A 14341-nucleotide genomic window follows, 5' to 3' on the forward strand; every position below is an offset into this window, starting at 1 on the left:
GATATTACATTTCCAAGAGGTACAATTGTTTGGAATGCGTCTCATTTATTATTATAGGCTCCTATACAAATGCTCTTAAAAGTAAGTACCCTTAATTCATAACAAAAATAATTAGTTTCATATTCAGGATTCCACGTTCATGATCGTAATACAAGTATAAAGTGCACTAAAGTTTCGTTGTCAATGGTTTGACATTTGAGAATGCTTAAGTGTGTTGAAAATTCTAGTCAGAATGGGACGATGCTTTTTAATTTTGGAAATGTACTTTGAAAAAAATTAATCTGTTGCAAAAGTTCAGAGCACTCGGCTCATTTCAAACTTATAATGGCATCGCCAATAAGAAAAATTGCCTTGTGCCACTATTAGGTTTGGTGTTTATTCCGGCGACTTTATTGGTCTTCTTACTTTTCGAAAGGAGGACTGATTTTTTGTTTATGAAACTTAAATACCTAAGCATTATCAAAATTTAGCTCGAATATTCCAAACATTCAGTTTTTGTTAAATAGATTTTTAGTAGAAAACTAATTTTTACCAATTTTAGTAGCATTTCTTAACTTTTTTCATTTCTTCTATAAACAAATACAAATTGGATGAATAAAATATTTTGAGAGATTTCGAGAACCGAACATCAATTTTTATCAAATTTGCGTACTGTTTTTTGTAGATTTTATTTTTTATAAGAAACCGGACTGTTGGATTCCAACAAAAAAATACTAAATATACCAAAAACAATATTTTCCGTGAAATAAATTAAGTTTGAAGCCAATATTTTTAATTCTTGAAAAGCTATTTAAGTCAAAATTAAATTTTTACCAAGTTTAAGCATTGTCTTCTTTAAGGTTTTTATTGTTTGTATAAAAAAACTGTCATTTCGATTTTTCTCAAAATTTTATGGAATGTTGAAAACAAAGTTCTGAAAAGATATTTACGTCGAAAAACAATGTTTACCAATTTTTATTAATACTTCTAAGGTTTTTATTTTTTGTTAGAAACTGTCAGTTCGATTTTTCTCAAAATACAAAAGATAAAAGTAGTTTTAAGCCAATATTTCGAAGTTTTGAAAACATATTTCATTCGAAAATCAATTTTTATAAACTTTTATTTTTTTTTATGTTTTTATTTTTGGTTAAAAAAGATATCAATTCGATTTTTCTCAAAATTTACCTGAATGTTGACAACGATATTTTTTAAAAGATAAAAGTAGTTTTAAGCCAATATCTATAATTTTTGAAAAGATATTTCAGTGGAAAATATATTTTTAAAAAATGTTATTACTTTTTTTTAGATTTTTATTTTTTGTAAAAAAATCAATTCAATTTTTCTTAAAATTTTTCGGAATGTTGAAAACAATATTTGTTATAAAATAAAATTAGCAAGAAGCCATAATCTTACATTTTTGAAAAGATATTTTAGTCGAAATTCAATTTTAACCAACTTTGAGTTCTGTCAATTTGATTTTTTTCAAAATTTTACCAGGCGTTATTTTTCGTTGCACAAAGTTGTTTTGGAGATGAAATCAGTTTTTTGATTTATAAAAACACCGTTAATTTGTATTTTTCTCCAAACATTAATTTGTTTGGTTTCACGTTACAATATACAATATAAAGTTTACTTCAAGTCTCTGTCGTATTTTGTTATTGAGATATTTAGGTTTTACCAAAATTGGGTTGTTTCGCCGATAAATTAAAATAAAAGACGATCTTTTCGTTCCAACGTTATAAAGAAGAATGATTTATTTTCTTGACATTATTGTCACAAAATAGGCATAATGGTACAACAATAAAAATGAAACATGATAAGCAGAATTTGAATTTGACATTTACAATTATATAACTTTATAAAAACAATCAAATTGAAGACTAGTTGGTGGGTGGCGTTCTGTTTCTTAGCTCAACATTCCTCCCCGGCGTGAACATAGTTCTCAACTCCATCTTCGTCTTGAGACATCATGAAACGATAAAATTAAATGATTAATACGATTCAAAAAAAAATAAAACATATAGCACTAGATTAGGTACGGAGACATAAACAGAAAAGTTCAAACAAACAGATCTGGCTGAACGTCAGATATTAAATTTCCAATGTGACTATAGTTGTCTCATTCTAGTCCGTGCACCTTGATTTTCGCTTCGGTCTTTGTTGTTTGTAAATTTGTAAATTGTGTTCAAGTTTGTTTATCAGTGATATTAAATTGTGTTATTTTGTTATAAATAATAAATAAATTGTTAAATATTTATCTGTGGTGTGTGCTGCTAAATAAGGGTAAGTTTTTTTTTTTAAATTTTGTGTTAATATTGTAGGTAAGTTTAGTATAATAGCGTCGTAATTAGTTGCATTTTACTCTTCCATAAGAAATACACAGGTTTGTGTGTTTCCCATAAGAAATGCACAGGTTTGTGTGTTTCTCATAAGAAATATACGAGTGCGTGTGTTGCCCATAAGGAAAGTACATGTTCGTGTGTATTTCGTGTCTCCATTGAGTAAAATTCCATTCGTTGCAGACTAAAGGTCCCTTATTGGTTTCGAAAAAAATATTTTTTTTATTATTATGATATTATTAGTGGACTGTATTATTATTAATTTTTTGTATTAATTAAGTTAATCGACGATAACAGTGGGGTGTTTTAGAATATTTTTAGAAAAAAAAATTGTTGTTTTTTTGTTGATTTGGTTGACATCGTTTTAATATTTAATGTTTTAATGATTGCTTAATCTTAGTTATAGATGATTGTTTTGTTGATTAATATTTGAATTAGAGTTGAATGTGATTTTAAATGTGATGAATTTATATGTGATTATTTATTTGTTATTAAATGAAGAATGTTCTTGATGACATTAATGATAATATAACAATTTAATTAACATGTTTAGGTGTTTTTTAGTACGTGTGATACTTATGTTTTCTGCTGTGATAAATGAGTATGATACTGTGTAATTGTGGGTGATAGATTTAAATTGTTTAAAAATGCAATATCTCAATACGTTTAATGCTGATTTTCTGTGAGTAACATTTTCTGAATTGTGCAATTGAATGTCTAATGTTGAATATTTTGATTTTCTGTGACAACATTAGAATTGCATGACTGTGATAATCTGAAATATGACTGTTATATTCTGATTGACTGATTCATATTTATTGGTTGACTGAGTGTTTGTATTCGATTGATTGACTGAGTGTTTGTATTCGATTGATTGACTGAGTGTGTATTTCGATTTTGACTGAGTGTGTATTTCGATTTTGACTGAGTGTGTATTTCGATTTTGAGTGTTTTAGTGAGTGCATGTTTTGGTTCTAAATGAGAGATTGTTTTGTTATTGATTCAGTAATATAATTTCTCATGGTTAAATAATTGAGTTTTCGTCGAAAGATTTGTTACAGGGTAGAAGGCATATTTTAGTTATTGGTCTTTTGAATTCACCTGATTTTGTTTTTATAGTTACGACACGAGTAAGCTTATCAGCTCCTTGTACTAGTGAGGTAATACGTGCAAGAGCCCATTGCGATGGTGGCAGGCGTTCATCTTTTAGCAATACTAAATCTCCAACTTGAGGTTGTGGCTGTTGGTGTAACCATTTTGGTCGACGTTGCATTCGAGATAAGTACTCTCCGCTCCACTGCTTCCAGAATGAGTTGACGGCTGCTTGCATTTTATTCCATCTATTTAGATGAGTAATTTTTTCGTCGTTTATATCTGCTTCTGGTACAAGAAAACTTGATGTTCCAATTAGAAAGTGTGCTGGTGTTAAAATGGCGAAGTCTTCAAAGTTGTCGGATAAAGGACATAGAGGCCTCGAATTTAAACATGCTTCTATTTGAGTTAGAAGTGTGCTGAGTTCCTCAAATGTAAGGGTCTCGTTTCTAACGATCCGCTTTAAGTGAAATTTAACGGATTTCACTCCTGCTTCCCATAGACCTCCAAAGTGCGGGGAAGCGGGAGGAATAAAATTCCACTTTGTTCCGATGTTGGTTGTTGCTAATTGGACTTGCTTCCAGTCGAAATTTGCGGCCTTCAGCATTTTTTGAAGTTCGGAATTCGCTCCTACGAAGTTTTTTCCACAGTCACTGTAGATTTCTGTGCAAATACCTCGACGTGCTGTAAATCTTCGAAAGGCTGCCAAAAAAGTTTGAGTTGTCATATCGGTGACAGCTTCAAGGTGTATTGCCTTGGTTGCTAAACATACAAATATGGAGAAATATCCTTTGAACGTTTTTCCTCCACGGCCTTTCCAAGATTTGACATCTATCGGTCCAGCATAGTCTACCCCGGTGTGGGTAAATGGTCGCGAGATTCTTACTCGGGGAGCTGGAAGATTTCCCATTAATTGCTGTAACGGTTTCGCTCCAAAACGAAAACAGATAGTACAGTGGTGAATATATTTTTTAACACTAGTTTTTAGGTTGAAAATCCAATATTTTGTCCTTATATATGCGATCGTTTGCTGTATTCCACCATGGAAAGTGTTTTCATGCGCCTCCCTAATCAAAAGTTCTGTGAAGACATTGCTAGATTTTAAAATAATTGGATGTTTCTGTTCGTATTGTAAATTTGAATTTTGTAAACGTCCTCCTACTCGTAGTATTCCATGACTGTCAATAAAGGGATTTAATGATCCAAAATGTTTACCTGATGTTGGATGCTTTGTCAAATCCTTGAATACTTCTGAAAAGTGCTGTCTCTGTACTACTCTAATGCAATTAAAGGTTGCATTTCTAATGTCGGTTGTTGAAATTGGGCTTTTTAACTGGTCTTGTGATAATTTTTTAACAAAAAAGAATGCAATCCTCCGGCAGTAAGCAATGGTTCGTACGAGTTGTTTAAAATCTGAAATTTTGTTAATTAATTTTTGTACTTCATTTTCAGTTTCAACGACGCAATGCAGGTGGATTTTTTCTGGACGCATTTCTTCTTCGGTTTCAAACGATGATGTTGAACTTGGGCTCGAAAACTTCCAATCGGATTGAAGGTAGTCTGGTCCTCGCCACCAAAGACAGTTGTCTTTAAGTTCCAATGGTGAAACTCCTCTGGACGCAAAATCTGCTGGGTTCTGTTTTGTAGGAACATGATTCCAGATGTTGACATTTGTTAATCTCTGTATTTCGGCAACTCTGTTACTAACAAATGTTTTCCATTTTGATGGCGGTGCAGCAATCCAACATAAGGTTATCATAGAATCCGTCCACGCAAATGTTTTGACATCATTTAATTTTAAGACCTTTTGAACATAGTTTAAAAGTCGAGCTAACATCACAGCACCACATAATTCAAGTCGAGGAAGCGATATAGTATTGAGTGGTGCAACTCTAGTTTTCGACATAACAAGGTTGGTGTGAATTTTATTATTTTTGTCCAAGGTCCGTAAATAAACTACAGCTCCATAAGCCTTCATTGAAGCATCGCTGAATCCATGTAATTCTACTTTTAAATTATTCTTTTCAGTTTTTATCCAACGTTGAATTTTGATATCTTGAAGTACTGGTAGTTGTGTTTGTAGAGATAACCATTCTCGCTGCAGTTCTGGCGGAACAGTTGCATCCCATGCCAAACCCTTCACCCATAACTTTTGCATAATGATTTTTGCCAAAATCACACATGGTGAAATCCATCCAAGGGGATCGAAAAGTTTGGCAATAGTTGAAAGAACTTCTCGTTTGGTGACTTCTACTGATTCGGATATGGTCCACTGAAAAGAAAAGGAGTCACTGTAAGGAACCCATTTGATTCCAAGAGTCTTGATGTGTTCTGCTGACTCAAAGGGTAGCATGAAATCAACTGCACGGTCTTGATGAGCGATGTTCACAAGAGCTTCTTCAAAATTACTGGCCCATTTCCGAAGATGGAAGCCAGCTGATAATAAGAGTTGGTTGATTTCGGTCATTTTCTGTTGAGCTTCGTAAATTGAGTCTGCTCCGCTTACTAAATCATCAACGTACATGTCTTGTCTTATCATATCAGCTGCTAATGGATAATTTTGCCTTTCATCATCAGCGAGCTTATTCAAAGTACGTGTTGCCAAGTAAGGAGCAGATGCGGTTCCAAAAGTTACTGTTTTTAAACGATACAGCTTCAAAGGACTCTGGTTGTCACTTCTCCAATAAATTAGCTGATAAAGCGTGTCTTGGTCTCTCATTTGAATTTGCCGGTACATTTTTTCAATGTCCGCTGTCAAGGTAATCTTAAAAGTTCTCCATTTTAAAATGATGTCCATAATGTTTAATTGTGTCTTAGGTCCAACCAAAAGATGTTCGTTCAAGGACGTTCTGTCAGAAGTTTTGAAGGTGGCATCAAAAACTACTCGCAACTTCGTTGTGGTACTGGACTCCTTAAATACAGCATGATGAGGCACGACATAATAGAATGGTGAATTAAGAATTCCTTGGCTGACATCTACTTCTTCCATGTGATTTAGTTGAAGGTACTCGGAAATGCAAGCTGCATATTGTTTGTGTAACTCTGGATTGTTGTTCGTTCGAGTTGAAGAAATCTTCTTAAGGCTCCTTGCTGACTGTTTCCAAGTGCAGGTCTATCACCGTCCTTGAATGGTAATGCAACTTCAAATCTTCCATCTGGTAAACGGCAGGTGTTCATCTGAAAATGCTTCTCACAAGCAGCGTCTTCCGCAGCTTCAGGTTCATCGAACGGTGTTTCTTCAATTTCCCAAAATTTGCGAAGTTGTGAATCGATGTCGACAAACTGCAAGTGTATCCGAAATGTTTCGACAGGTACCTTACCAAAGACGATCCATCCAAGTTGAGTGTTTTGAGCAATTGGAGCAACTGCTTCTGTTCCCCTGACTATCTCCGGCAGAACTATTTCACTAAAAACATCACTACCTAATAGCAAGTCAACGTTAGCAGGTTTGTGAAATGAGGGATCGGCTAACCTCAAACCCTGAATATGGGTCCATTGATGTGGAAGAAACTCTTTATTGGGAAGTAAACCAGTTAAAGTTTTAAAAACGAACGCCCTAGCACCTATCTCAAATGAGGTATGTATCGATTTTAATTTTATGTTGACAAAGCTTTGACAAGAACCTGTTTTGTTATTTCCAAATCCAGAGACTTCGACAAGGGTACGACATTTTCTTAAATTAAGTTGTTGTGCTGCTGCTTCGGTGATGAATGTTGCTTCTGAACCTGGATCTATCAGCGCTCTCAAATTCACAAACTCTCCGTTCAATGACTGAATCTGAACTACTGCTGTGGCAAGTAGAACGAAAGAATTCGCTTGATTTGAGAGGTGATAACTGCGAGTGGTGTTCGTTGATGAAGCTTGATCACTACCTGGATGAAATGCTGGAGCGTTTGGATTGATTTGTGTTGATACTGGATAGCTATTTTGATTTGAAACTGGTATTGGATTTCTACGATGTGGTTGTGAATTGTGCGAATTAGACGGCTGTGAATTGTTGAACTGTGAATCTTGAGAAAATGAAGGTTGATTGTTAAATGACTGCTGAGTAGAATGAGAATCGTGTAAAAGTGAGTGATGTTTCTGTCTGCAGTGATAACATCGTTTCTCACTCGGACATTTGAATGTTTTATGGTTGTAAGCCAAACAATTTTCACAAACTCCTATTTGTTTAACTATCTTCATTCTTTCAGGTACATCCAAATCCAAAAATGAGTAACAAGAGCGAAGTGTATGCTGACCGCGATGACATACTGCACAAGTACGAGTATCCTTCCTTGTAGAATTCAAGTGAAATACTCTTGGTTTGAATTTAGATGGTTCCTTACTAGTGGAATCTAGTGACTTCAACCCTGATTGGCAAACAACTTCTAAAGAACGAAAACGAGTTTCCAAAAAAACTGAAAATTCATAGAAAGAAGGTAGCTCCTTTGTTAATCCAAGCTTTTCTTCCCATAACTGTTGTGTTTTTATAGGTAGTTTTTGTAGCAATGTGAAAATCACGAAAACATCCCAACTTTCTACTGGCACACCTAAGTTCTTCAAAGCATGAAGCACTTCTTTCGATTTATCTAACAGACACTTGATGGAATCTGACGTTTCAACCTTAATTATTGGCTGCTCAAAAAATGATTTTAACTGTGAGTTGACTAAAATTCTTTTGTGGTCGTAGCGTGTTGTCAAAATTTCTCAAGCCTCATCATAATTATCATTATTAACCTCTAAATAGTCTAATAATGATGCAGCATTACCCTTTAAACATGATTTTAAATATGTCAATTTCTCGATATTCGATAAAGAAGAATTGTTGTGTATCAATGACACAAAAAGGTCATGGAAAGGACGCCAAGTATTGTAATCTCCAAAAAAGGTTGGAGGAGTTATACGAGGAAGCTTAATCTCATGTACATGTGGTGTTTTCATAGTACTATTAAAATGAGATTCATCATTCCTTTCTACCTTTCTAGTGGCTTCACCAGATTGACCACCATCTAACTTCACCAATTCTTCTAAATCGTTTAGAATGTCTGATTTATAACAGAGACACATTTCGACAATGAAATCATATAATTCTTCACACTTATCCGCTACATCTTCGCTTTCATCTGATTTCTGAATGTCATCGAAAAGACTACTTATTTTCTTATAGTTATCATCTAAAACACTCAATCGAACATGCAAATAACTCTTGGATTTTCTTTCAGCACCCAAATTTTTATAACTCGTGAAACTCTTTTTGACTTGAGCACAAGTTTTCTTAAATAATTTCATTGAGGCTGATTCACTCATTGTAATATATGTATGTATGTATATGTATATAACACTCAATATATGATATGATAAATATAAATTATTGCACTCACTTTAAAAGCAGGATAAATGATGAAAATTCCACACGATGATTTCGACAAATTCTCCACAGTTTCTGCACAGTAATGATGAACGGTGATAATGATGGCAATAGTTAAAACGGTGACAACGGTAATAACGGTAATGCAGCAACAGTTATAACGGACAACAGTTATGAAGCAACGGCAATCCAATATCACATTTGGTGGTTAAATTCTCCAAAAAATATAGATTTTCTTTGTTACGTTTATTGCACTTTGTATAATTTGATATAATTACTCACATGAATTTATAAATTAATTGTGTTGATTAATTGCAGGCTGAGATGCTGACTGGGTACTTCGCTGGACAGGACACTGATTGGGAACTCCGCTGGACAGGACACTGACTGGATGCTCCGCAGGACAAGACAACGTATGGGTACTTCACTGGACAGTATGCTCGATGACGCTCGACGTACACTCACAATTTGTATTTTTTATCACAGTATTTTGTTTTGATTATATCACAGTATTATTATTTTATTTTATTTATCACAGTCTTTAAGATTTAATATCTGTATATTTATCACAATCAACTTTGATGATATGTATATATGTCGTATTAGTTTAATTCGGCTCGATAGGACCAAATGTTTCGCCGATAAATTAAAATAAAAGACGATCTTTTCGTTCCAACGTTATAAAGAAGAATGATTTATTTTCTTGACATTATTGTCACAAAATAGGCATAATGGTACAACAATAAAAATGAAACATGATAAGCAGAATTTGAATTTGACATTTACAATTATATAACTTTATAAAAACAATCAAATTGAAGACTAGTTGGTGGGTGGCGTTCTGTTTCTTAGCTCAACAGGGTAAAAAAATCACTTACGTAATTTCCTTGAGAGCCCTGTCTACATCTTTCTGCATTATTATCTGTTTAACAAAATTTATTTGTAGTCGATATCGCTTCTGGTTCTTGAGCTACGGAAAACGAAAAAAACGTCGTGAAGGTACAGACGTACGAACGTACGTAAACACGCACGCTCAGACATCTTTCTAAAAATCTTTTATTTCGGGACCTCGAAACGTTGGGAGCAAAAATACAATTTATAGTGCAAGTTTTGGAGGACTTTATTGTACTTAAATTATGAGAAAAAAGTTATGATAAATACAAGGAAACAAAAACCCATCTTTTTTTTTAAGAAAATGCACTGTAACTTTTAAACGATACATTTCAAAGCGGAATAGTGTTAGGAAAATGTTGTAGAAAAGTAAATCCCAAAGTTCAACACCATTTCTTCTTATTACAGCGCAAGACTTTCACGACTTAGTAAGAGATTTTAATTAACCAAAATATAAAGCGAAGTTTAGGGTTCTAGCAGTTGAAATTACTGGCTGATTTCAAATTAACTGGCATCGACACGAGATGTTTTCCACAGTACTTACAAAAGAAGATGTGTTTTGTCTCTGCAACAACCTAACGGGTTTATTTGAAGCAATTGGGATAGGTACTTTGTTTTCCTAGCGAATGCCGTATGTTTATTGATAGCTCAACGAAAAGACTGAAAGCGGAAATTTGTTTCCATCTCTTCCACTTTCCCATTCCGTGCTCCTCAAAGAAAATTATGACAACGTTAAAATTTTACTTGACGCTTTAAACTTTATAAACTGTATGTGCGAACATATAGGAGATTTTAAAATGGTTGAATCCCTGATAGGACCTCAAGGTTGGTACGCTTAATTTTCATGTTTTTTTTTTTTTTTTTGGTTTTGGGACTATTGTTGAAAATCATGAACGGAAAGGACGCACTTTCAGGTCGGAAGTGAAAATATGAAATGCGAACTATAACCTAAGCCGGAAGAAATTTGAATGCCACCCTTACCCATGAAATTAGGGTTGATGAAAAAATTTGGTTAGGTTTTGAGTGTTGAATCTGAAGTTTACAATTTTTTAAAAACATTTTTTCTTACAAAAATTATTTGACAGTGAAGATTTCCTGAAAGTACTCACTAAGACTAAAAGAAAAGCTTGCCACAGTTTTAAAGCCGTAGTATCTTGTTTCTTAAGAAAAAGTAGAGCTCAAAATTACAAAGAGCTTATTAAAAATTTGCCGACAAATTATAATGACATGCGGTGTATGATGTAGCTTAAAGTGAATAATACACACTAGGACTAATTTAAACAACATGTAAGCATATTCTGAGAAACAGGGATAACGATTTCATCAAGATATTAAGGACTTTTAACAACGTTATCAAGGCCAGTATAACAAAAGTATGGTGGTAGACTATATTTGGGGTTTTATTAGGGAAAGTACAGATGAACACAGAAGAAAAATCAACATGATTCATTTTTAAATATTCGTTTAATTAAGTTATTATTAGGTTAAAGTTAATGTGTATGTATATATTTAGCCTATGTACCTTAGTATAATATATGCAGACACAAAGCAACAAAAAAAACATTCAAACAAATGAATTTAATTTTTCAATAAATAAAGAATTTATATTTCTGAATTTGTTTTATAAATATGAAAATAGTATCTAAATAAAGAAAACAAAACAAAAATCAGCCAAATCGGTTCTCGACGTTATCCAGTTTTTGCCAAACTTACGCGAGAAATGTTTGTAAAAGACAAATTTACTAGAATACTGGAAATTGTTCTGCTGCCAAGAAAAGCTATTAAAAACAAAAAATGTTTTCCAGTTTTTTTTATAACGATTCTAGTGTGATTCAGGATTGCGTTTTGTGTCCATCACTATTTTTTACTTTCATTGATGATGTTTTGTGTGAAACTTCTAAGTCAGTCTTAGTTATTAAACAGATGCGCACCCATGTTATTGATGAAAATGACAAAGTAAGATATTCAGATTTTGACACCATTGGGAAATTATGAACTGTGTAGAATTAAATGGTGAATCTCAGAACATTTTTCGTGAAGTGCGTCACATGTTTAACATCGCCAAAAATACTGCTCAGGTTTTCTCTGAAGATTCAAGTAATTTTGTACTCCTTTTTGATTCTGCAATAATTTCCAAAATCTAAAATTCAAATTCAATTTACTTGAATATCTTGGAAAGAATGAAATAATAGTAGAAATTTGTTTAAAAATACATCGGCTCTATGAATAAGTATACAATAATAATTAAGAACATTATGTTATGTACATATTTTTTTTTACCTTGCAATAGATGTAATGATATACCTACAAGGAGAATATTTCGATCAACTATAGGAAAGCTAATTTTTTTATTTTGTATTTTTTATATTTTATAAAGTTTGTTATTGTCATGTGCAATTTCTCGTGTTGCATATCCGAGTAGCTATATTTGTTCATGACCTGTCCATGTTAACAAAAAGAATTAATTATAGACTGAAGTCTATATTGTAATGTAGAGGTCATGTGATATCATGAAAAACAAGGGAAAGCTCAACTTAAATGTTTAATGCAATTATTTTTATTTTGAATTTATTGCATTTGCACCATCTGCTCTTGCAATCTATCAAATGAGATTTAACAAGCTTTCAACTCAATTAACAATATTTGTATTGTTAAAAATATCGATACTGTGTCCCAGGTTATATTCAAAAGCCCAGTACATATTTTAGTATTAAATTCAATAAATTACAAAGGGACCTATAGTTTAATATAAAACTATACTGAAACACAATAAATATTGGAATAGTTAGTTGTCCATTCCTGACAACATTACTCGCACACAGGAATGGTTGAGAGTTGTCAGTCACTAGGCCCTGGTTCTTAATGGACTGTTGCGCCACCCAATTTTTTTTATTTAGGTTAGTTGCAGCAACGAAAATAAAGCACTAAATGTCTGTATCATTTTTTTTTAATATTGTGGATACTCGTAACCTAGATATGTATTTTTAAGTTGTTCAGCAATGTGTCTTTCTACATACATATTTAGAAAAAAGTATTCGAGTACTTAGTAAAAGCTTTTTTTTTTAATGTTTGCATAGATTACAATTCATGTGAAAAAAGATAAACTCAAACAAATTTTATTATAAACACAAATTCAAGCCCGGAGAACTTAAATTGATTGAATTCCTGGTAAGCCATTGAGACTACACTCTGCAAATACACGTTTCTATACGATATGGAATTTCTAAACTTTTTTGAATTTTATTGCATTCGCAGAATCGATGCGAAATCAAAATTGTCGTTTGTTAAGGGATGAGATGAAATCGATATACGGTAGTAAGTTCTTAAACGGACAAAATTGTTGAAACTACATCTGTCAAAGTAACTAGTAACAAAGTGCATCACCATGAATGGACTTAACGATCAATAAGATTGATACATTTGAGTCCACTGGTTTGTTAAATGATATCTATTTCTATAGAACTTGATATTTCCTAGACTAGACCATAACTTAGCGAAATCTTCATAGTGACTTTGTCCGGCACCGATGCGAACTGACCCGGAACCTCAAAATGACTTTGGGCTATAGCAATCTACATTTGTGTGGATTTTGAGCTTTGGCGGCTCTATTTACCATCGACAATGGCGAGAATATTCCTTTACTTGCTAGCTTTAGGTGGCGCTACAGTCGGCAGCGGTACTGGGTATTTACCAACATGAGTCTTCAGCCAGCTCGATCGCTAGCTAGCTGTTTCTAGTTTCGTACGCCAAGTTGGTTGAGGTCTTTTAACACCAGTGTGCGCCACCTTAGCCGTGGCCTTTATTTACTGCGCCTTCCCTCGGGATTGAAATCGAAAACCTTCTGGGCTAGAGCATTGATGTCAATTCGCTCTACATGACCCAGCCATATAAGTCGTTGGACTTTAATGTGTTAACCAGGTTGGTGTCGCTGTACAGGGACCAAATAACACCCAACTCTCGAAGCATCCTAAGACTCTCTCTTCTTTCTTTAACAGAGACCAGGCCTCAGCGCCATAAATGAAAACCGGAATCATGAGTTTCTTATAGATGGTGATTTACGAAGACTCTACTACTCAACTGCCTTCTTAGTCCAAAGAAGCAGCGATTTGCAAGAGTTATTCCTCGTTTGGTTTTAGCGCTGGTGTCGTTGTCTGAGTTTATAACTGTGCCTAGGTAGACAAAGTCCTCAACTATCTCAAAGTTATAGCTGTCCATGGTGGCGTTTTCTCCAAGACGTCGTAGTTCAATGTATTTTGCTTGCATCGCAATGCACAAAACGCTCCACTGACATCACGCTATGATCTTTAAATTATGTCAATATCATCGGCGTATCCGAGTTATTGGATGGACCTTTGGAAGATTGTGCTTCTATTGTTGACGGTTGAGTTTTGCACAATTCCTTCCAGAACGATGTTGAATAAGTTGCAAGACAGTGCATCGTCTTGTTTAAAACCCTTTTTGACATCAAATGCATCGGTGAGATCTTTTCCGACGTTGATAGAGCAGCGTGCATTCTCCATCGTAATTCTGCACAAACAGATAAGTTTGACAGGGATGCCATAACTAGACATTGCTCTGTAGAGCTCTTCCCTATAGATGCTGTCATACGTGGCTTTAAAATCGATTAAGAGATGATGGGTATGGATTTGAAATTCCTCTTTTTTTCAAGATCTGACGTAATGTGAATATT

General features: G+C 33.8%; 1 protein-coding gene and 1 long non-coding RNA gene across 4 annotated transcripts; one reads left to right on the forward strand and one right to left on the reverse strand.

The window, feature by feature from the left end:
- Positions 1-1701: 1701 nt before the first annotated feature.
- LOC129939285 (uncharacterized) lies at positions 1702-9179 on the reverse strand. 2 transcript variants are annotated; one of them, XR_008780530.1, is made up of 3 exons: positions 9043-9179; positions 8774-8975; positions 1702-1937 (listed from the first exon to the last, which is right to left on the reverse strand). XR_008780530.1 is itself a non-coding variant. In XM_056047255.1 (2 exons), exons 1-2 carry the CDS (start codon positions 6205-6207, stop codon positions 1891-1893), a joined length of 2835 nt encoding a protein of 944 aa, XP_055903230.1. In that variant the 5' UTR covers positions 6208-6254; the 3' UTR covers positions 1702-1890. The 2 variants fall into 2 exon arrangements, 1 of the variants encoding a protein (XP_055903230.1); XM_056047255.1 differs by lacking the exons at positions 8774-8975; positions 9043-9179 and adding an exon at positions 3420-6254.
- LOC129939287 (uncharacterized) lies at positions 7831-9220 on the forward strand. Of its 2 annotated transcripts, none has more exons than XR_008780531.1 (2): positions 7831-8050; positions 8782-9220. It is a non-coding gene; the product is annotated as an uncharacterized LOC129939287 (long non-coding RNA). The 2 variants fall into 2 exon arrangements; XR_008780532.1 differs by having other exon boundaries at positions 8785-9220.
- The last annotated feature ends 5121 nt before the right edge of the window (positions 9221-14341 follow it).

The sequence above is a fragment of the Eupeodes corollae genome, chromosome 1 (genome assembly GCF_945859685.1).
Source record: "Eupeodes corollae chromosome 1, idEupCoro1.1, whole genome shotgun sequence".
NCBI classification, from domain to species: domain Eukaryota; kingdom Metazoa; phylum Arthropoda; class Insecta; order Diptera; family Syrphidae; genus Eupeodes; species Eupeodes corollae.

Bases quoted from the DNA above. Each gene is read 5' to 3' on its own strand.
- LOC129939285 (XM_056047255.1), bottom strand. From the start codon at position 6,207: ATGGACATCATTTTAAAATGGAGAACTTTTAAGATTACCTTGACAGCG. The intron at 1,938-3,419 runs GTGAATTCAAAA...TGATGTCTCAAG, and splicing joins AACTATAAAAACAAAATCAG to ACGAAGATGGAGTTGAGAAC.